The sequence below is a fragment of the Caenorhabditis elegans genome, chromosome III (assembly GCF_000002985.6).
Source record: "Caenorhabditis elegans chromosome III".
Lineage (NCBI taxonomy): Eukaryota > Metazoa > Nematoda > Chromadorea > Rhabditida > Rhabditidae > Caenorhabditis > Caenorhabditis elegans.
Window position 1 is genome coordinate 6,271,437 of NC_003281.10, and position 21,204 is coordinate 6,292,640.

Sequence of the window (21,204 nt, forward strand, 5' to 3'; positions counted from 1 at the left end):
CTATCAATCTCTTTCGAATAACTTCAGACTATTCTGAAACGGTTCTGTAGAAGAAACACACGAATAGTCCAATGTTGGTTGAATCGATCCCGCTCGGCAGCATGCTTATGATAATGCTCGCTGGATGCTCTCAGAAAAAAAGCTCCTCCGCGGGAGTCTGAAGCCACTACTGGAACTACGACTTCAGCAACATCAGCCAGCGTCTCTAAAGCTCCGGTAAGCAATTAATTTTAAATTGATTTCTACAGAAGTTCTTCCACAATTACAATTTTTGCAGAGTGTAGCGAAGCAGAAGGAGTCGAAAATTGTGAACAAAAATGCGAGTTTAGTTGTTGAAGCTTTCATCTCTGTCATTTTTCAGGATGCTTCCTTCTTCAAGAAGAATGGTCCAGATGAGAAAATTAACCGAGGTGATGGTGTTAGAAGTCCAGGAAGTTCAAATCATCAAGGATGAACCACTCAGTGAGTTGAGCCTGATTTCAGAAAGTGTTTTTTTTTCATGAATAAAATGATAAAAGTAGAAAGTAAGATATTCACAAGCAGAGAAAAGCGTATTTTTTCAGTCTCTGTGGACCCATATGTTCAAACAAGTAATGAAGACTGGTCCCGATTTTACAGTTAAACTTACGGCTTTTTGATATTTTAATAATTCCGATGATAATGATATTAAATTAATATGTTTTGTTATGCCGCCTATGTTTTGGGCTCACAATCGGAAACACCAGAGCAATAAACAAATGTTCATATTTATATTTTAGTTCAAAGGTTTGAGTACACGCAAATGGGTACACGCAAAGGTGATTTCTGATATCGATAGCCTCAAAGTTCAAATTCTTCTTATAAAATGATCACCCTTCCCCCCACAAAACAACGATTCCAGAATCTTCATGACTTGGGAAATGCTGTATGAATCGATTCTATTTGGAGCAACAATTATGACGACGTCGGTGATTTTAACGGTTTTATGCTCCAAAAAGAAAAAGGGTTCTGAGGTGCGATTAAGAAATCAGTTGTGTGGAAATGATAAAAGTGTTATAGGTATCTGAAGCAGGATCAAATCAAGTGGCTGTTGGAACAACGACTATGATGCGGGAATATGAATACAGTATGTACTGTGATTTCTGAACATTCATCAGATATATTTCTTTGCAGTTTGTGTCACTCCAGCTGAACTCAAATTCCCAATGGCAACCACCAATCAGAAGACAATTACCTTGAAAAACGTGTCTCGCAAACGTATGATGTTCAAGATCAAATCATCTTCGACTAATACTTACTTGAAAGTTTCAAAACGTTATTCCTTAATTACTTTCTCAAGTTTCAGGATAAATCCAGTGTTCGGAAAAATCGATTCTGGTAGTTCCCTCGATGTGATCATCACTCACAGACCATCTGGTGCACGGGAGGATAAACTGGTGATTATGTCAACGGAATTTATTGGAGGAGAAAATGGAATTGCTGACAATTTTAAGATGGTTGAAGAAAATGCGATTACTACTGAAGTACGGCTTTTTGCTGTTTGAATTCTCAAGGTTTTTTTGGAATAAAAAACATTTTTCGGAACTCCTACTAATGAATAATTGCTTCTCTACTTGCAAAAAACAACATTCCCAAGACTAAAGAATGTTGGCTCCCTGTCCTAATGGACACACATCTCCTTGGAAATGCTCCATGGGCAACGAATAGAATCGCAAAGCAACACGAAAACTGAAAGAATTCATTTGTATTTCTTTTGCTCTGAATGCGTCTGTTTTTTCAACATTTTCTATTATTTTATGCGGGTAAATCCAAATTTATTTTGAATAATAAAAGAGGGTTGCGAACTTTCAGCAAGTGCCTATAATGTATCCGTGAATACCAATAGAAGTTTCCTGTTCGGAGATGTACTTGAGCCATTATGCTCAATTAATGTTACAGGTCAGAATTTGACAAGGTCGGAGCTTATTGAGGTAAGTGCTAACGAAAAAGCAAGACTAAAAATGGTGCAAATGTTGTGAAGTAGTTAGTTTATAAAATACTGAAAAGATTTTTTTGAAATATAAGTACTTTCAGTTATTTCACAAATGGGAGAAGTATACATCTTCCCAAATTTCATCTTCATCTTCAATTTCCGATTATAGAAAAGCGATGCCTTGCTTTCCAGGTGCTAATTACTCATTGCTAAATTATTTCCGCTAATTCATATTTTTCAGGACCAAACTTGAATTTGACTTCTTCCAACTCTGACATGATTCCACAGTATCCAAACTGCGAGACTTTTGTTAATATTTCAAAAACCACCTTTGGAGAAGCCAATGATCTACTTGAAGAAGTGAAAAAGGTATTTAGATATATTTTTAGAAATTCTAATATTTGAGTTTAGGTGAGAGGTGTTGAACAAATGGATGTTTCCTTGAAGTCTGTTATCAACTCATTGAGCAGTCGACTTCAAAACTTGATTGACTATTTACCGGACGGAGCAACAAAGAATAAAACACAGGTAATAGATAATGTTTTTTAGGTTATGAATTCATTATGAAATCATTTAGGAACGTCTCTCGACTCTTATTGAAATCGGAAATCAAAAACTCCCTGAAACTCTACGAAACTCTACACGTAACCAGCCACCCACCCAGAGCACCAAATCTGAGTTCAATCCATTTGAGCTTCTATCTTGCTTTAACATTAGCATGATGAAAACTGCTACAGTATCTGGACAAACTATCGGCTCAATTGCTTGCTCTAAATTCAAGTTATGCTCATTCTCAGCAGTTACCTCAAACCCTTGCCTATCAAACTTGAGGATAACTGAAGCTCAATACGATTCAGTTGTAAATAAGACTATTGCCGAATTAATAGGTGAAAAATTGGGCGGAGAGCAAGTTCAGAAAAAGCTTGGTAGTGCGATTGGTCAATTTTTTGGAGAGCATCCAAGATCTAAACGAACACCAAAACCACGATGCGAGAATTGTACTGAAGAAGAATATGAAGATGTGACACCACTTTCGGATCAAGTGAAAATGGATGGAAGAGAGGAATTGGAAGAAAGTGATGATAGAAGTTCAGGAGTAGAATCAGATGAAAGTTCTGGAGAAGTTATTGATGAATCATATGGAAAAATTGATGAATTGGATCAAGAAATGAGTAAACGATCAACAGATTCTCGAAAAATGAGCCATGAAGAGATCACTCAAGCGAAGATAGCAAAAATTCGAGAATCTATCATAGATCAACTTCTCACAAAAACAGACGATCCAGATAATTCCACAGATTTTCAACCGACGAAGCGATCTGCGGCTCTTGAAGCTTCACAAGACAACTTTAAGGAAGCACTTGATAATTTTAGAACCGAGCATATTGAAGACATGACCGAAGGGAGTGGTCAAGAATCGGATAGACCAACAGATTCTACAAAACTTTATGGATCAACACAAAGTCCATCTGAAATTATCAGGCCCTCTATCAGAACTCTTAATATGGAGACTGAATCTAGTCCGGTGGATTTCATTGAGAATATGTCTCCAATTTCTGATTCGAATGATATGGATTCTTCTACAGTACCCAACGTTGCTAAAAAGAATAATAACTTTGAGAAAGACCTTGATGCCTTCAGAACTGTAAATAATGGATCGGAAAAGCTCAATTCAAGCATGTTCCAAGAGCTTCAAACTGTTCTAAACCTTAAGCTAAACTCAACCATGCTGGAATATGCGGCTTCTTTCGCCAATATCTCTGAGTCACTTCCGAAAATGAGTGGAGAATTCACAGTTTCTCAATTTTTGCAAAAAATGGATATCAATGACTGGCCAACTTTGAAGCATCTTCTCAACTCAATGCAGTCAGTGTTTGGCAACCTGCCAGGATTTTCACAGATCTCGAATTTTATAGAAAATCTTTCAAGCAGTGGATTGGATTTGAAAAGTGTTTTGAAAATGATTCCAGCTATGAATTCTTCTGGAACTTCATTACATAAAGATGCCGTTTTAGATTTGCTGAATTCCTTCAAGGTAATTTATCAATTGAAAAATGTCAAAGTTTTTGATGTAGCTTTGTGTTCCAGATGTGTTTTTTAAATTTTTCTGAAACATTTTATACACTTATGAAATTACCTGCATTTTTGCACCAAAAATAAGGTACTCGGTCTCAACACGACAATGTTCGTTTTATAGACCTACGCCTTTACAGATTACTGTAATTTCGAACTTCCGTTGTTGCGGACTTTTTATTGATTTTTCAAACTTCTTGGATAAAAATATTTATAATTATTTATTTTAGAACATAAATTAAACAATAAAACCCCAATTTTCACAAATCTCATAAGAAAATTAATGAGAATTTTCCTTCACCCATCACTAATTAATTTTCAGAGTAAAATATCATCTTCCGACACACCAAAATCTCCAGCGTTAGAAGCAGCAATCCAAAAAATAAGCGAAGCTTCAACTCTTCCTACTTTGCTCCAAAATGACCTGAATTCGAATGATTCATCAATATCCGATGCTCTAAATATTTTAAAATCGAATCCTTTGCTTTCGAGTTTGAAGATTTGACTTTCCGGAAATTCAATCAAAAACAATTTTTCTAAACTGATGAATAAAACTTGTTGTTAGTTTCAGTTGAAAACAAGGATCAGAGAATCAGGAAATAATTTATGTAATCAAGTGTTTCGTAGACAAGAAAACCACAGCTCAATATGGATTTCAAGGAACCCGGTATACATACATTTGGTAGGAGGGAAGCTGGGAGAGAGACAAGAAAAAAGTTGGATTCAATCGGGAAGTTTAGTTTACAGGGCAAGAAATAATATGTACACGAAAAGGAACCCGATTTACTGCTCGGCCTTGCTCAATTCGAGAACTTTTCTCAAATCTTCCTCATATTGCTCATCTTCTCGCCGACGGCGATCTTCTTCAACTTGAGAATCTCGGATGGCACGGTAAAAATCTGTTTCAGGATTAACAGGCACTGATTCGATTTGCTCAAGAATATCTACATACTCTTCTTCTTGTACTCGAGATGGTTGGCGAGCAGTACTTTCAAGAAGACTTTGTTGGATTGCGTACTGGAGGAGCATATCATCAGAATAGTTATCTGAAAAGTTTTATATTTAAGTTGTTAATAATAATTGTTTTTTTAAACTTACTTCCTAATCCTCTCCGACTAGTATTCCCATTCGCCACCTGATTCCTATTGTTTCGATTATTACGATCATCATCATCCTCCCAGGTGATTCCATATCTACCATCATCATCGATCGCGTATCCATCTGGAATTTCGAAAGCTTCCTCTTCAATATCAACATTTTGATTATCGATCGGTGTCACATGTTTCCCAGGTGAATTAATATTTTGGAATGCAATCCGAGCGCTGACAATATGGAAGAGGGGAATTTCAATTTTGACTGGGAATCCTGCGGGTAGCTGGAGGCGGATGAAATTGTGGAGGCGTGCAAAGTGTGGGCTATTCACTGCCATGAGCTCCACAATTGGGATTATTTGATCCTGAAAATTTAAAATGAAATAATAACCAGTTTTTTTTTATATTTTAAAATTACATGAAGGTTCAAAGGATATTCATCAGCCATCCACAGCGTCGCCTGAAAAGCATTCGATTTCTTCACAACTTCTCGACGCTTTCCAATATCACATCCAGTGTCAAATTCATAATGCGGATCTAGGTACGAATCAGGAGACAGTCCTTCTTCATACAGGTCCCTTGTAGTATTCTCGTCAGTTTTATTCGTCGACATCATTTTCTTGAAGCTGGTGACTGCTTTCGACTCGGAAGCCTCTTCCTGACATGGAATACTAAGTAAATATAACAATTCAAAAGAGGGGATACCTGGGCGAGACGGGCTCGAGCCTCACTGGAGAGATGATCGAAGCGGCGTTTAGTCACCAGATGCACGTTGGAGGCGTTTAGAACCTAAGATTATAGACGTTAAATTCGAATTTTAGCATTTTAAATTTGCATTCAAATTATTACTTTACAATCGTATCCGTCTACAGTTTCATTCGTCTCTCCGCTGCTAAACCATGACAAGAATCCACGAGATGTTCGTTCAAAACCAATATTTTCCACGTCAATATAAGTCGTCGAAATTGTATTTCTAAGTCGATCATCTAGTGCGGATGGAAGTGGTCGATACTCGTTAAAAATGTCATCATCTCGAAGCTCTTGAACTGCAGCGATTCGTTCGTCGTGGTCCAGTACGATGAATTCAGCGTATCCGTTTCTACTCAACCGAAAAATGTAAGACTGATTACCGCGCACCCAGCTGGCACCTTCGAATGAAACGAGTGTTGTGTCGATTCGAACGCTTGAGCCTCTTTTATAAATCTGAAATTAGAATGATTTGAAAAAGAAAAATCAATTAAAGATTACCTTATGGCAATCTGACGGACAAGCTTGTGACAGAAATGGAACCCAACTCGAAAAATCCCAATTCATCTCACAGAAGAAATCCGGTACTTCTGCCAGCTTTTCCAGAGATCTTTTCATCGCATGAGCACCACGATTTGCTCTCTGATAATCACGATGATGGATTACTTCTTGAATGAATTGTTCATTTCCTTGAGCAACTGCTTCATTCGATACAGACCACATTTCTGAAATATTCATTTTTTAGCATTTTAATGTTTCTAATACCTTTATTTGGAATGCTCGCATCAGCTCCTGCATCCATCAGAAGCCGTGCACAATCGAAGTGTTGGAGAGTCACGGCGAGCATCAATGGAGTTCTGAATTATTTTTTTGGTTATTTTTAAAAATAAAACAAAAATGATAACTATTCTTACCTTCCCCTCGGATCAATTTTATCGATTTCCAGCGTTGATTTATTTTTTAGAAGCTCATTCAGCTCATCCTTGCAGTCGACGTACACTGCCCAGTGTAGAGGGAATTCGAGTTTCGCTGGCGAATCCAGCGGCATTCCGCCTGAAAATTTCGAAATATTGCTAATCAGAAAAAAAGAAACAAAAAATGATTTGAGAATAAGAAAAAAAATAAACTTTTCCGAAATTGAAATGTCGCATTTCAGAAACTAGGAAGTTTCAAATTCGAAAAATTATGAAATTCAATCAAACTCGATTCGGAAATTGTTTGTTTGTGCTCTTTCACTTCCTCTGAATCGATGTTTCATCGTCGTTTTCCTCCGTTTTCCATTTCCCATGCTCTTCTCTGCCTGCGTCTCTGCACTTTGCGTGTTCTCTTGTCGCCGTGGCGCAACACTCTCTAACTCTCTGCGTCTCTCACCTCGTGAGCACTCTCTTCAATTTATTCACCTCTGATTCTCTGTCATTTTTATACACTTTCTCGCCAATATTCGCATTTTTCTTGTTTTTAATTATTATTTTTCTTGAAACTTTATTTTTTTTCGTGATTTAAATTATATTTGCAAACTCCTCTTCGTTCCTCCAAGAAATCGGTTGCTAAGATTTCATTTGTTAACAAAATCTAATTGTTAAAAATAGTTTTTCGAATTTCTCGCGATCTAGTATTTTGTTTTAAAGAATTTGACGAATTAAATTTCTTTACGTTTTATTTCTAGTCCAAAAGGTGCAAATTACTTGTAAACGCACCTGCGTCGTTCAAATGTGAGCGCAGCAGAGAACACGCAAAATGATGAAAATCAACGAGAGAAATGAAATGAGTAAAAGTGGAAGAGATAGAGACAGAAAAAAACGCGCGCGGTGATGGCGGCTGAGTGCGGAAACAAAAAAGGTCTGAAGAAGGAGAAAAGTGTCTGAAGAAGCCTCCAATTAAAAATGGCTCGCGGAGAGTTCGCTCCGCCTACCATCGTTTACCTCAAATTTAGACGATGTTAGTATTCTTAAAAATAAGTGAGAATATATAGGAAAAACTTGAAGTTTTCGATTTTAATACATCATTCGTATCAAAAAATTCTCATCACAGTGAAGAATTGTAAATTCAAGCGCCTAAAGAAGTGTTAAATTTACAATGTAAACTTTTGAACACATCTGACATTTCTCTCTTCCTCTCTGTTTTTAATTATCTTTTTTTGCGGAGTGAGCCTATGTAGTTCAATCGAAAACTGTCTATTTAGAATGAGAGAAATAAAACAAATTTATTTCGGAAAAAATATTGATTTATTAATTAATAATTTACATTCGGAGTTCACATTGCCACGAGTCTTCCGCAAACATCACTCGATAACATCGGTAAATCACTTCGGACGAGAGGAATAGACAGTGTAGATATTCGGTGTAGGTTTTGGCACGATGCCAGAAATAAAATGACGTCATAGATAGATGAAAAAATGAAACTGTCACTGCTTTATGATACTAGCAACTTTCGAAGTAGAGTAATTCTAGATGTGAAAAAAATTATTAGAACTCCTCGAAAAAATATTCAAAAAATCTAGAATCTGGAACGTATATATTAATTGATTTGCTAGTTAGAATATAATACTTTAAAATTGAAAATTTCCTTTCAGATCATCAATAAATTAAGCCTCATTAATTCTAATTAATTCGTCAACGTCTAGAATTGAGTGAATATTGTCAAGATGTTAATTATTCCACATGATATTGATTACAATAGAAAGTATGCCCTTTTTGTGATCATTATTGTTTATGTTCCTTTCCCAGTTCTTACTGCTTCGCATCTGTTTTTGAGAAAAACCGAAATCGCACACACAACGCAGAAAATGTGTTGTTACTCTATCGTTGCCATTCTTCTCTCATTTTGGCCTTCTTTCTCCTCGACCGAGTGAATTGGCCTCCGACGACGAGGATGGGTGAAAGACATACGGCGACTGTAGAGAGTGACATACGCGACGGACAAGTGTGTTGAAATTGTGCAAGACCGTATGATTTGTAGAGATGCAGACATTCAGGGTATGTCTCTCCTTCAGTCTCTCGTTTTATCCTAAGTATCTGCGTCTCTACACAAGTGCATAATATCTCGGGGGAGGTCTCTCCTCGCTCGCCACACAACACCACACACACATACAAATACTGCGCGCTCACATAGAGACGTCTGACTCGCAACCCTCTTCTCTCTCCTGTTTCACCCTATTCTATTCGAATTGTATTCCTCTACTCTCCACTATTCGCGTGATCTTGTGCAACTGATTCCTTGGAGCGAGACGAGGAAAATTCAAATATAACGAACCGTCGTTGTCTCCCGAAGGAACATCTGAAAATCCGTGAAAAAATAACGAGTAACAATGAATTCTGGTTACAGCGCAAACATTTTTCCCAGTAGCTCATCGCCCACTCTGTATCAGAGTCACCAACTTGTAAGTTCAAGTTTTAATTAAGATTAATTTAAAACATTAATTATCTTGACCAACATGCTGCAAAGTTATCAGTTGTATTTGTTTATAAAAAACACGATAATGTAAACTGAAAATTGTAGTTCGAAATGCTATAGTATAAACATCAATAGATATTTATACTATAAACATTTGTATTCTTATGCATGTTATAGATGAACTAAGAAAAATTAGATTTTCAGTATAAAAGTCAGTATCGTTAAAACAAAAAAGTGATCAAAAAAGCAACGAAAAATTAAAACAATAATTTGAATAAATCTTCCAGCAGCCGAATCCATCAGCAACGATGTATCAGGCGACCCCCCGGGATATGGGTAAACCTCCAGTACGAGGCAAGACATCTCCATACGGATTCTTTGTGAAAATGTGCTACGAAGAACACAAGAAAAAGTATCCGAACGAGAATGTCCAAGTGACAGAGATTTCGAAAAAGTGCTCAGAAAAGTGGAAGACGATGGTTGACGATGAGAAGAGACGTTTCTATGAACTGGCACAAAAGGACGCCGAGCGATATCAGGCAGAGGTGAGTGTACGTTTTTCATTCTTAATTTATTGTAGTTTAGTGTGACAGATTATATGAGAAATGATTTTAAACAAGAATAATATTTATTTTCAGGTTGCCGCTTACGGAGGAGAAGATGCGATGAGGAAGAGGAAGCGTGCCAAGAAGGATCCACATGCACCAAAAAGAGCCCTGTAAGTTTTTTAAAGTTGAAAATAATACATAGAAATTTTGAAATATATTTTAATATTTGAAACATTGCTAGTTGATTTCAAACAAATTTTAATATTAAATATCCCATTAGCGAATAAGTTCCAAAGAAGAATAATAGATTTTAAATTTTCTATCTAATCATCACACATCCTACTTTTTTCAGCTCAGCCTTCTTCTTTTACTCACAAGACAAACGTCCTGAAATACAGGCAGGTCATCCAGATTGGAAAGTCGGACAAGTTGCACAGGAGCTTGGAAAAATGTGGAAACTAGTGCCCCAGGAGACGAAGGATATGTATGAGCAAAAAGCACAAGCGGATAAGGATAGATATGCGGATGTAAGAATTTTCAAAAGAAAACAAACATTTATTTATTCGAAATAATTACAGGAAATGCGCAATTACAAAGCTGAAATGCAAAAAATGTCTGGCATGGACCATTATGACGATGATAACATCCATCATGTTGTACATGTTGAAGATATTAATAGTCAAAATATCTCGTAATCATTCCAATTTGTTCGATTTTTGTACCCCTTATCGATTCGCTCTTCATAATTTTTCTTTAACACACAAGCGCAAATCATTCACTTTACCAGTCAACAGGAATTCAAATGATTTCTTTTTTGTTTCTGTACTCCATAAAACACCAAACACCTCGCTGAACCTTCCCACTCCACATCGCCCTCCCCCACCGTTTTAGATCTACAATTTTATTTCACAAGTAGGCCGAGAATGAGATACCTGTAAATAATCGCTATTGTCGATTGAACTTTATTTTCAAAATCCGTATGCAACCCTTGTATTCCCGTTTGTCGTTTTATGATTGGTTTACTTTATTTTATGTTCTGATAATTTTTTCCACATCAGCACAATGATAAATGTCGCGATTAGTTTCCTCTTTCTTTTTTGTCTCTTTTCCCCTTATATGTTCCATGTTTCCCCGAAACACCATCTCATTTTTAATAAATTTCATTTCGGTTCAATATAAACAATCGTATTTGCCACAAATTAAATTAAATTAGATTCTTAATTTCAGCTTTCATATTCATAATAATTTCAGAATTAGTGTTGAGGTTGGACATCTCGGTGGTAAGTAAATTTACAAAGCTTTTATCCTGTTCCATTGAGCTTTTGATCACCAGAAGAGCCCAAAGTAAGGATCCATCTTCTCTAGAATCCTTTAGAATTTTCTTGAGAATTCCATTTTTCACGTAAATCTTCGAATCGGAAACAGGAATTTTAATGACGTTTGATATTTCTGGAAAACATTCTCGTATTAAAGAATTCGCCGGTTCTCTGTTGACAATTGTTGGAAAATTGGAGATAATTAATGCAAGAACTGTGAAGACATAATATGCTCTTTCATCATCCCATTCGTCAAGTCTTTCTCTGAAATTTGGAAAATATTAAACATTTCGAAAACCCATTTCTTGAAGTTGAAACATTAAATTAGCAATGATAGGCTCGCTGATACGGTATTACCCAGTCGTAAAATTCAGCGATTTTTCCTCTAATTTTTCTACTTTGTTCTGAATAGGGGGCTTCAAATGGTACTGTAACAGCAAACTTCCGTTGCAGTGGAGTTTTCATGTATTTTCTTCTCTTTTATCTTTCTTTTTTTTGATGATTTCGATTAAATTACACTTAAAACTCAAAAATAACTATAAAAATACTCAAATTTTAACAAACAGAAGGAAACAGAAAGAAAAGTCGATATAGATTCCGCAATTACACAAGTTTGAAACTACAGTACTATTTTTACGCACAGGTGTGTGCCTTACAATAGTACTGTAGTTTCAAACTTGTGTAATTGCGGAATCTATATCGATTTTTCTTTCTGTTTCCTTCTGTTTGTTAAAATTTGAGTATTTTTTAGTTATATTTGAGTTTTAAGTGTTTTTTAATCGAAATCATCAACAACAAGAATAGATTCCGTAAAATTCGCGCGAATTCGCTTCTGGGTCTCTGATTTCCCTTGCTCAGTTTTTTCAAGACAAAGGGATTTTCAAACATTTGTGATGAAAGTGTGAAATTTGGCGAAAAATAGACAAAAAGTGAAATAATATAAGTTTGAAGAAGTTTTCGAAAGGTCAAAACGTAAAAATGTTTCCTTAAAGGCACATGCAATTTATCTTATTGGATCTCACCACGAGCTCTTTCTTTCCTACGAAGCTTATAATGAAATTCAATCAAAAACTCACTGCAAAACGGAAATCCTCGCGTCGATTGCAACATGTTTCACATTTTTATCAGTGAGCTCGAGTAGAACATTTTTCAATATTTTGAGAATTTTCAGGTGATCCGACGCTTTGGTTAGATTACCAAAACATTCTAGAAGAACGTTCATTTCTTCACACTCTGCCAATTTCTCACAAGCATCTGCACTGTTTTGCGTTATTTGAGTTAAAATGTCAAGACAAAATGTAATCCAATAGGTTTTCCGTAACTCAATTGACTTCTTCAAGTGCAAAATGATTTTTGGCATAAGTTTGTGATTAAAGTCAATATAATATACTGATTGTGATGAAATCCTTTTGATGTATGTAGCAAAAATTGGAATTGCTCGAGTTTTCATCTCATCATCTACTTCATTCCTTGAAATACACAACCCTGCTATCCGACAGACTCGTTCATAACTCATTGGTTTCAAGCTGGATTCAAGTAATTTGAGTAAAGATTCAATTGTTCTCCATAAACTTATATTGAAGTCTTTTGTTGCAATGAATAATCTCCCATTATTGTATACACCATCTAACAATTTACAAACGAGTTGATATAAATCAAATGGTTGAAACCGCGCGTCTTGATTTCTGAAATTGGATTATTAGAGAAATTGACTGAAAACTAGGAAAATTCAGAAAGCTCCTTATAACTAATTATATTTTTTGAGAACATTTGCGACGGAGCCACTAAAAAATCTGAGGTTTTCTAATCGCGGCCACATAAAATTGCAAATTTTTAATAACTTACCGTGCTATATGCCACAGACAAAGAGTACCGTAACCTTGAATTCCAAGTGATGACTCAATTTTCAATGCAGAATTGATTATTATTTTCACACATTCCGAAAAATCAAATCTGTTATCCAGATCTGGATCATATTTTGGAAACAGGTGTAACATGTTTTCCAAAACTCGTTCTACAGAACTTATTCGATGTACTCCCAAATAATGAGTAAGAGATTTGAGAGAAGAAGTTAATGTTGCTGTGTTCAAAAGGAAGACTTCATGGTGTAGGGATAAGCTTCTAATATGACAATCTGAAATTATTATTATTATTATTATTATTGCAGAAATTTAATTTCAAATTTTCGAACTCACTGATAGCTGCAACTTGTTGAAGGTTATCATGAGAGTTTAATATTTGTTCTAGAAGATTTTTATTTATATCTGTTCCCGAACATTCCAAAAATCGTAATTCCTTCAAAACCTTATTTGATTGCACATATTGATTGATTATTTTTGTATCATGTTTATACCTGAACCATTATCACGATATTTCAAAAAAAAAAAAACATTCAAAATCTTACATTGATCTTGAAACATCCAAAATCCGCAGCCCAGTCAAATTGAACAGGTCTACAAACTGCTCAAAACATTCAAGTTCTACGCTTCTCATTATAAGAGACTCTAGATTTTTTAAACTTGAAATTCCAGAAATATTAGGAACATTAGTTTCACTAATATCCAAGTATGTAAGATTTGGAATGCTTTCGCAAAGTTGTTGGAAATCGTCGCTTTGAAGATGTCTCCCACAGATGATTAGGCTTCTGAGAACGGGTAAAATAGTTCCTATCTGAAATGAGAGAGACATGAGTTAGATATGTAAATTTCGAATAGTAACTTTCAAATTTTAGGTGAAAATGATATAGACTGTCAGTTTCGTGCAAGTATTACAGCTGAGTAGTATTCTATCACTCACATTCTTTGTCCATTTCTTTGAGAAAGCATGCGATCCTTTAATATCCAAATAGTGAAGATTTCGACGTGTTTCGTTATTTAAAATTGCTTTTAAAAGCTCAAAAATGTCAATTGTGTTATCGTCTGAAAAGTTTAAACTAAAGAAAAAAAATTGTATTCCCACAGATAATACTCTAAAAGTGGTTATACGTTTTGAAATAGAAACGTTGCATATTGTCAAAACTACTTACCAATTAAATCTCTGTAATAGTACCCAATATAATCCAAATCTCCAATACCAAGTGACTCGAGACAGTGTTTTTTGAGAACCATGACAGTATTACGGTCGATTTTGAATTTTCCATAGTCAACATTTCTCAACTCTAATCTTTGCCCAATTTCATGATTATATTCATGAATTAGACCGCGTGATATTTTTAAGAGTTTTGAGTAGACTTGGTCACTTGATTTCGAATCCAATTTGTACTTCAAATTTCGGTAGATGCCTTTAACAATTTCATTGTGGAAAAATTAATAAGAAGAAAACAACAACAAACCATCATTTATATAATGAGCAACTTTTTCAGTGGCAATACACGATAAAGCGTTAATCATTTAAAATTACCAGTTACGTTTCGGGGGTCCACAGGTAAAGACGTTTGACGTCTATTTGTGCAAAGAGAGGGAGAGAGAGAGCACCTGTATTCAAATATTATCGATTCGTTAGGTCAACTTACTAGAAATAATTACCTACTTGCCGGCATTTCTCAAATATAGACAGTTACATACAATTCATATTATCATTGCAACTTCAATAAGACTTCCCGGATATTGTTTGACCTGTACTTAAAAATTAATACTAGAATATATGTGATTATTCTGATGTAATATTTTAGTGTCTGGAAATTGTTGTAGTCTGTTGCCGGTGGAAGATGAATCGCATCACAAATGGGCCATGCTGCCAGCAGTGTTGCTCGTTTTGATGTTATTCACAATGTTTTTGGTAAATTATCACAAATTCAGGAAATATTTTGAAAAATTTCGAGCACTACTGCAAGCTTGAACCCTTACAGTTTTTTTTTATTAAAGCAGAGTGTGAAAATCAAAAAAAGTTGTTGGCCAACTTCCAAAATTATTTGAGTGGAAGACAGGAAGTTATGCCGCATTTATTAAAGAACATAACACGTTTCCATTTTTTGAAAAATTTAACTTTGATATTTGCGCACCATATGAGTAATTTTTTAATAGTTTCCCCATTGCCGTTAATTGAGTATGGATCCACCGTTAAATCGCATTAAATTTAAATGTTTAATTTATTGAAAAACAAAAACAATGTTTTCAAACAAAAATTAAGTAGAAAAAGACCCGATCAGACATGTTGGCGTGGCGGAAGCATCATACGATTTGAAGATGAGGTTCCCGATTCGGTTCGGTACGGTTTTCGAACGTTCCGAGGAAATGGGATATATTGTAATGTGTTGGATGGATAGTCGATTAACTGAAATTTTAATATTTATAAAATAAATTTAAATCAACAAACCTCTCGACGCCTTCGTTGCCTGATGAAGTAGCATATACAGAGATTACAGATAAGAAGAAGGAGAATCAAAATAACCGAAAGGAGGATCAGAATGATGTAGGCATGGTCGTGTTTGCTCGATATTTCACTAAGAAATTATTTAATTTTCAAATTTTTACGCCATGATAGCAAAACTTAATTTTTTGGTGCGAGACTCAAAAGTTTGAAATGGGCTTTTAAAATACTTGAGTTTTCACAAAACTTTTGTATAAAACTCTGGAATGAAAAACATGAAAAAAAAGAAAAAAATAATAATTGTAAGTTTTTAAAAATGAAAAAAAAGAAGCAAACCTTGGAAGATGTACATATTGGTCGAAAAACGTCTGGATATTGTCCATTATATCACCATTGTCAACCAATAGAAACGATACAAGATTTAATTTCTGCAATTATATTTCGATTGTAAAATGTTTATAGACCAGGCCAAGTCGGAAGTTTAAGCGGGAGAAATTATTCCGAAAATCATTAAAAGTGAGCGAGAAATGGATAAAAGTATTAACAACGAGATGTAGGTGGAAACTGGAATACCGGAAAAAAAATAACAAAAAAAGTAAATCAAAAAATATGACTAACCAAGAAAATGACCAAACCGATCAATCAATCAATGTGTCACAGCACGAAAAATGAAAGAAATACGTTCGGTTATCTGTTATCATTTTATTATCAAGTGATGAATAATTAGTAAGGAGAGAAAGTTTGAAAAAGATTTTTAATGATTTTAACAGGATGTTTTTGATTATATTATGGTTTCAAACAATTAATTAGGTTTTTAAATTGAAACTTTTATTTTAAATGAAAAAATGGAGTATCGCTTGTGAGGAAGTTTTTCAAACCCATTTCCACGATGCTGAAATAATCAAATATAACTGCTGAACTTTTAAAAAGTTTTCAAAATTTCCAATTCTCAATTAAAAAAAAAGAAAATTACTCAGTTCCACCTATCCTAACTATATTGAAATAAAAAACAAATTTCTTAGGTATAAATTTGTATTTATATTTAACATACTCTTGTGCGCTTACATCGTTCTATTTTGTTGGTAGAAAATAACATATAAATTCGTCGAAAATCGTGTGATCTTGCTATCAGAAAACAGTAAGATATTAATTGTAAAATTTACGCAAAAACTTTTTTTTGAGATAATCAAGACTGGAAACCGAGAAAAAAATGAATAAAAAGACAAAGTGTTAATTTGATAGGACATGAAATGAAGAAAACGCTAGGTTGGTGGGACATTTAATGTTGAAAGAGAAAGAACATCGTAAAACATGGAATGGCAGGTGTTGATTTCATCTCTTTTTTCTTCACTTCTTAATCCAGTTAGTATAGTTAGAAGGACCACTATCACCTATCACGAACTCTTTTTCATCTTGAGCCGAACTCGACACAAATTGAAAAATGGACAAAATTGAGGGACACATGTTTCATAGCTTCTCGTTTTCAAACAATTGTTGCAATCACACCTCGTACACTTTTTTGCTCTTTTTGCTCCCTATCACGTTCGAAATTTGATTCTCTTATGAGATATCAGAAGAGATGATAAAAGTTGAGAAGAAGGATTGAATAGACACCGAAAAATTTTATTTTGCAAGGAAACTGTAAAGAACCTAATTACAAACTCATAGGAAGTCTGTTTTCTTTTGGACATTGATTTCTTTTGGACATTTTGGACATCTTTTGGACAGATAACAAATATTTGGTTTTGAAGCTAATGATTTGGATAGATCGTCACAAACTTCCCCTTAAACTTAAGAGAATTTTTTCTGTGCGGTTTTCAAAAAACACAAAAATGCCTAATTTTAACTTGACCCAGTTTTGTGCGCATCTTAATCTATATTTATAGTTTGCAACGCTTTTAAATCTTTTGGAAATATCTTGAGTCTGAAAAAGCTTGATTCTCGTTTAAAAAATTATTCTGAACATCGACCTCTTAGTCAAGTTTATGTACCATTTAAAAATCTAGAACAACAGTCATTCCCAGTAATAAACAAAAAGAAAGTTCCTTGAAGTGATTTCAGTTTTCCCTCACAGAGAAGGAACACTTTGACTTTGAAATTAGTCAAAATCAAAGTGGAAACAAAGGATATTCATTTAAACTTTTACTAATTAATTGTTTCCCAATCTTCAAGTGACCTTTCTCTTCTTATGTTTTATAAGAAATTGTTGGCAATAATTATTACAGGAAATAGTAGCACAGATATTTATGGGAAATTGGTACATTAACGTCGTGATGAAAGAGCACGTCTGATTGTTAGAGAAAACGTTCAATAATAATCGCACAGAATAGCACAGGATTATCAAATAGATTCTAATTTAAAAAAAAAAGAAGATGCTTTTTATGAATTGTCTCATTTCTATTATGGAAGGGATACTGTTTTTTGTCCGTGAACGCTTACTGTAGAAGAAGACATTGCCATCTCACACACAAATTTTTCGAAGTGTTTGCATATTTTACAAAATTCTTTCATCAATCAAGAAACATGTTCAAAAAACACATTCATCGAAGCGTGTGAAACCCACAAAAAAGGTGTGTAAGTATGTAACAATTGAACAATTGAGTAACTAGAGGAAAATGGGTAACCAAAAAGTGACGAACAGAGAGAGAGAGCGAGCGAGAGGTGGAAAACACTCGAAAACGGTAGTTGAAACACTTACAAGTGACAAACAAGGAGGCAGACGACCACACCTGTGTTGCAGGGTGGGCGCCAATTCAAATATATTATTTAATAATAGAGATGAGGCGATTATTATATGTTCTATTGGATAGTTTGAATAAAGAAAAAACTTGAATTGTGGAAGCACTGGACATTGGACAGCTAATTTCTAAAGATGATCTTAAAATAAAAATAATAGACACTGTTAGTTCAAGCTTGCACCAACCATAAAAATATTTTTAAAGAACTATTTTAAATCCAAACAATTTTATTTTCAACATAATTACCTGAAATGTTTAGTCTTTTTTAAACACGATCTGAATGTATAAAAAGTTTTATGTGTGAAATGGAAAATGAGAAAAATACACTGCACAAATTCTGAAAAAAATGTATTTACTTGAATTACACTCACCAAATTCTATAACTCAAACGTGAGTTTTCAATTACCTAATTAAAGCCAAAAAGTGAGAAAGAGAAGACGACACCAAAGTGAAAGGAAGGTGAGTGGTGTGAAACATGGCGTGTTATGTACGTTTCAATTCACAATTATAGGTTTCCGTGAGATGGTCGGAAGCAAAGTGAGAGAATAGAAAAAGAATGAGACATTTATTCAGGTTGACGGGTGTGGGAAAAGAGGCGAATTGACACCAATGTGGGCATCAACTTTTCGCAATGGAAACTTTTGAAAACTGGAATAGTTTGGTACGGTGAACTCATTTGGATCATAAAAAACACAGTACTGTGGAGCACCGCCGTTTCTTTAAAAAACTGACAACCTCAGCCATCGTCGTTGTATACTTTACGAGATTAAAATATAAGTTATTTAGCGACGGGTTTGAAATTGGAAGACCCAATCAATCCATTTCCATATTTTTTGTAGAGAAAATTTGCTGGAAACTCTTGTGAGATTACCCAAGTTTTCTTTCGTTTTGCGGACAACCATTAAACTGTTTTGAACAATTTGATGTGAAGAGCGTGTTCATACATGAATTTCAAAACTTCTAGTAAAAAAGAGCTCTCGTCAGAAACTACCCATAAAGCAAAAGCAAACTTCCAATTTCTTATCAACCATTGTTATCTTTTCACACACTATTATAAATCTAAATCCTTCCGGATGTGCATAGATCATCTCGTAAATGTCACATTTATTGAGTCTCGACTAAGATTTCAGTGATAGATATTTCGAAACAAAGAAAAAAGTTTTGAAAAAGCAGAAGAAAAAAAAAAGACCAACCGAGAAGAAAACTCTGAACAAAGTATTTGATGAACCAACTGAAGATTCTCTCAATAAATCAGAAGAAACTGTGAACGGAAATAATGATAAAAGGGTCATAAAGGAAAGAAAAAAGAGGTTTTTCAAATGAAGAAATAAAGAAGAACGAAAGAGTCGTAAAAATGAGAATGAAGAAAGAGAAAAGTTGATCGAAAATTTGATGAGTCATATCAATTGGCTTATCAGTAAATTTGAGAGCAGGTAATTAATGATATCACATTTTTCCAGTTTTGAAATCAGAAAAAAAATGAAGAAAATCTAGGATTTCCTAGGCGGTTTGAAATAAAATTGACTACATTTTTAATTCTATACATTGGATTGTTAATTACAAAAAATTTTAAAAATTACTACGATACATGTTTCTTGTTGAAAAAAATCAGATAGGCCTTGAAGTTTGGACCTCTTTGGAGATTGAAATAGAGATGATTTATATTGGCAAAGATCAGCCTAATAAAATCAGAATTTATCTATCCTTATTACTCTATCCCCATTAACTCGTGTGTTCGATTTTGAGCCAGAAATTTTTAAATTCGTTGTAACGAATCAAGCAGTGACACCAATAAAACATACTAAAACCTTCAAATCCTGAGAAAAAACACAATTTAGAGAATTGGAAAACGTTATCGCCTTCTCAAATTTCCTCAAATCTGGCTCGTTAAACTTTGACGCGGAGAAAAAAAAAATCGTTGAAACTAAACTTTTTATCCTCATTCTTGTTTTCTACAGAGAAAAACTCGAGAAGACAGACGGAGAGAGGGGGAATGCAAAAAAAAGAAAGAAACAGCTCATTTCTTTTGCTCATTTCGACTTGTGCAAATGTGTTCTTTTCGTGTCTTTTTTCTTTTATTTTTCCTACTTTTCGACTAATGAACTTCCCATGAAACAACGGGAGATAGATATTTCGATTTTCGTGTCAAAAACTGAGATGAAAGGAAAAAGCAAGAAAAGAAAAAAGCAAAAAGGCGTGAGGCATTGTGCAAAATTTGTGAACCAAAAAAGTGCAAGAGGGGAGGAGCCAATAGAATTGGTAATACATTTGTGAGATGAGCCCTACAAGTACACTGAGCTCAGTTTGCACTTATCAATGAGCGGTAGGAAAACTCGTGGGAAATCATATTAGAAAAGGTTTTGTCTTGGAATGGACACAGAAAGGAAGTTTTAATTTTTTTCAACTGACAAATGCAAAGTAAAAAGCAAAAAAAAAACGTTATTTACGCTCGCAAACTCCCTTTTGTATAGCATATAAATCAGAATTTTCATTTCAATTTTTCAATATCAAACCCATAAACCAAGAGGCAATTTCTCAAAATGTGACACGAAATTGACGAATAAAGTAAAACACAAAATATTTTGTGCATACATACCCACTTATAAAACATATGTGTGAGCATGAAAAAGGAAAGATAGAAGAAGAAATTTTATGAGATGAAATTTGGCTTTTTTGTAAAAAAGAATACACGATGCTCAAGTTTGTGGGTGTTCGTCAATGACGACTGATGAAAAGCTGAAAATAACCAATGCTTGAATAGTGACAGTTGGCAAGAAATTTCAAAAAAAAATGCTCAAAAAACATTTCCTTGTGAAAACTAAGAGGATGTGTTAGAAGTTCAACAAATTTATTGAAAAATGAATAGCTCGTTAATGTCTCAAGTAGCTGGAAAAACGGCGTCTCATCGGAAGATCACTCCTGTGTTGCTGAAAAGTTTTAAAAATTGGGGAAGCTATTGTGAAATGCTCATAAAACAAAATCAAGTATTTTGAAGGTTTTGCCACAACTTGAAAAATCTAGTTTTATCTACCGGGTTAA

The 21,204-nt window shown here is 34.5% G+C and overlaps 5 protein-coding genes and 1 pseudogene across 9 annotated transcripts; 3 read left to right on the forward strand and 3 right to left on the reverse strand.

The window, feature by feature from the left end:
* The first annotated feature begins 124 nt into the window (after window positions 1-124).
* Window positions 125-1,525, forward strand: C18F10.9 (annotated as a pseudogene). Its single transcript has 6 exons — window positions 125-216; window positions 278-319; window positions 362-462; window positions 881-992; window positions 1,039-1,105; window positions 1,153-1,525. Coding segments are annotated over exons 1-6 (787 nt in total).
* A 206-nt stretch (window positions 1,526-1,731) lies between these two features.
* C18F10.2 (WSN domain-containing protein) lies at window positions 1,732-4,590 on the forward strand. The gene is made up of 7 exons (NM_065972.6): window positions 1,732-1,781; window positions 1,831-1,949; window positions 2,053-2,143; window positions 2,193-2,320; window positions 2,363-2,479; window positions 2,529-3,986; window positions 4,347-4,590. The coding sequence occupies exons 1-7, from the start codon at window positions 1,742-1,744 to the stop codon at window positions 4,527-4,529; spliced, it is 2,136 nt and encodes a 711-aa protein (NP_498373.2). The 5' UTR covers window positions 1,732-1,741; the 3' UTR covers window positions 4,530-4,590.
* Window positions 4,591-4,611: 21 nt separating this feature from the next.
* C18F10.7 lies at window positions 4,612-6,915 on the reverse strand. 2 transcript variants are annotated; one of them, NM_065973.6, is made up of 8 exons: window positions 6,777-6,915; window positions 6,628-6,719; window positions 6,364-6,587; window positions 5,965-6,318; window positions 5,821-5,904; window positions 5,534-5,773; window positions 5,123-5,480; window positions 4,612-5,070 (listed from the first exon to the last, which is right to left on the reverse strand). In NM_065973.6, exons 1-8 carry the CDS (start codon window positions 6,908-6,910, stop codon window positions 4,808-4,810), a joined length of 1,749 nt encoding a protein of 582 aa, NP_498374.1. In that variant the 5' UTR covers window positions 6,911-6,915; the 3' UTR covers window positions 4,612-4,807. The 2 variants fall into 2 exon arrangements, with proteins under 2 accessions (NP_498374.1, NP_741185.1); NM_171160.5 differs by lacking the exons at window positions 4,612-5,070; window positions 5,123-5,480; window positions 5,534-5,773; window positions 5,821-5,904 and having other exon boundaries at window positions 6,161-6,318; window positions 6,411-6,587.
* A 2,028-nt stretch (window positions 6,916-8,943) lies between these two features.
* hmg-1.2 (High mobility group protein 1.2) lies at window positions 8,944-11,002 on the forward strand. Of its 3 annotated transcripts, none has more exons than NM_001392120.1 (5): window positions 8,944-9,241; window positions 9,543-9,800; window positions 9,894-9,973; window positions 10,156-10,330; window positions 10,382-10,981. In NM_001392120.1, the coding sequence occupies exons 1-5, from the start codon at window positions 9,170-9,172 to the stop codon at window positions 10,496-10,498; spliced, it is 702 nt and encodes a 233-aa protein (NP_001380091.1). In that variant the 5' UTR covers window positions 8,944-9,169; the 3' UTR covers window positions 10,499-10,981. The 3 variants fall into 3 exon arrangements, with proteins under 3 accessions (NP_001380091.1, NP_001380090.1, NP_001022599.1); NM_001392119.1 differs by having other exon boundaries at window positions 8,947-9,241; window positions 9,543-9,806; window positions 10,382-11,002; NM_001027428.6 differs by having other exon boundaries at window positions 8,985-9,241; window positions 9,546-9,806; window positions 10,382-10,978.
* gadr-3 (Gastrulation-defective protein 3) lies at window positions 10,944-14,554 on the reverse strand. The gene is made up of 8 exons (NM_065977.6): window positions 14,451-14,554; window positions 14,145-14,399; window positions 13,916-14,037; window positions 13,524-13,789; window positions 13,315-13,472; window positions 12,965-13,253; window positions 12,196-12,804; window positions 10,944-11,383 (listed from the first exon to the last, which is right to left on the reverse strand). Exons 1-8 carry the CDS (start codon window positions 14,506-14,508, stop codon window positions 11,008-11,010), a joined length of 2,133 nt encoding a protein of 710 aa, NP_498378.2. The 5' UTR covers window positions 14,509-14,554; the 3' UTR covers window positions 10,944-11,007.
* Window positions 14,555-15,187: 633 nt separating this feature from the next.
* On the reverse strand, window positions 15,188-15,859 carry F47D12.6 (uncharacterized protein). Its single transcript, NM_065978.8, has 3 exons — window positions 15,764-15,859; window positions 15,434-15,560; window positions 15,188-15,391 (listed from the first exon to the last, which is right to left on the reverse strand). Exons 1-3 carry the CDS (start codon window positions 15,808-15,810, stop codon window positions 15,263-15,265), a joined length of 303 nt encoding a protein of 100 aa, NP_498379.1. The 5' UTR covers window positions 15,811-15,859; the 3' UTR covers window positions 15,188-15,262.
* Between the last annotated feature and the right edge of the window lie 5,345 nt (window positions 15,860-21,204).

Coding starts and splice junctions, on each gene's coding strand:
- gadr-3 (NM_065977.6), bottom strand. CDS start 14,508: ATGATTAACGCTTTATCGTGTATTGCCACTGAAAAAGTTGCTCATTAT. Junction 14,038..14,144: donor CTATTACAGAGATTTAATTG/GTAAGTAGTTTT, acceptor TAAACTTTTCAG/ACGATAACACAATTGACATT. Junction 11,384..12,195: donor GCGAGGATTTCCGTTTTGCA/GTGAGTTTTTGA, acceptor TCCAAATTTCAG/AGAAAGACTTGACGAATGGG.
- hmg-1.2 (NM_001392119.1), top strand. CDS start 9,170: ATGAATTCTGGTTACAGCGCAAACATTTTTCCCAGTAGCTCATCGCCC. Junction 9,242..9,542: donor TGTATCAGAGTCACCAACTT/GTAAGTTCAAGT, acceptor TAAATCTTCCAG/CAGCCGAATCCATCAGCAAC. Junction 9,807..9,893: donor GATATCAGGCAGAGGTGAGT/GTACGTTTTTCA, acceptor ATTTATTTTCAG/GTTGCCGCTTACGGAGGAGA.
- F47D12.6 (NM_065978.8), bottom strand. CDS start 15,810: ATGGACAATATCCAGACGTTTTTCGACCAATATGTACATCTTCCAAG. Junction 15,561..15,763: donor CAATATGTACATCTTCCAAG/GTTTGCTTCTTT, acceptor ATAATTTCTTAG/TGAAATATCGAGCAAACACG. Junction 15,392..15,433: donor GGCAACGAAGGCGTCGAGAG/GTTTGTTGATTT, acceptor TTAAAATTTCAG/TTAATCGACTATCCATCCAA.
- C18F10.7 (NM_065973.6), bottom strand. CDS start 6,910: ATGCCGCTGGATTCGCCAGCGAAACTCGAATTCCCTCTACACTGGGCA. Junction 5,905..5,964: donor TAGACGGATACGATTGTAAA/GTAATAATTTGA, acceptor CTATAATCTTAG/GTTCTAAACGCCTCCAACGT. Junction 5,481..5,533: donor AATATCCTTTGAACCTTCAT/GTAATTTTAAAA, acceptor TTAAATTTTCAG/GATCAAATAATCCCAATTGT.
- C18F10.2 (NM_065972.6), top strand. CDS start 1,742: ATGCGTCTGTTTTTTCAACATTTTCTATTATTTTATGCGG. Junction 1,782..1,830: donor TTTTCTATTATTTTATGCGG/GTAAATCCAAAT, acceptor GCGAACTTTCAG/CAAGTGCCTATAATGTATCC. Junction 2,480..2,528: donor CAACAAAGAATAAAACACAG/GTAATAGATAAT, acceptor GAAATCATTTAG/GAACGTCTCTCGACTCTTAT.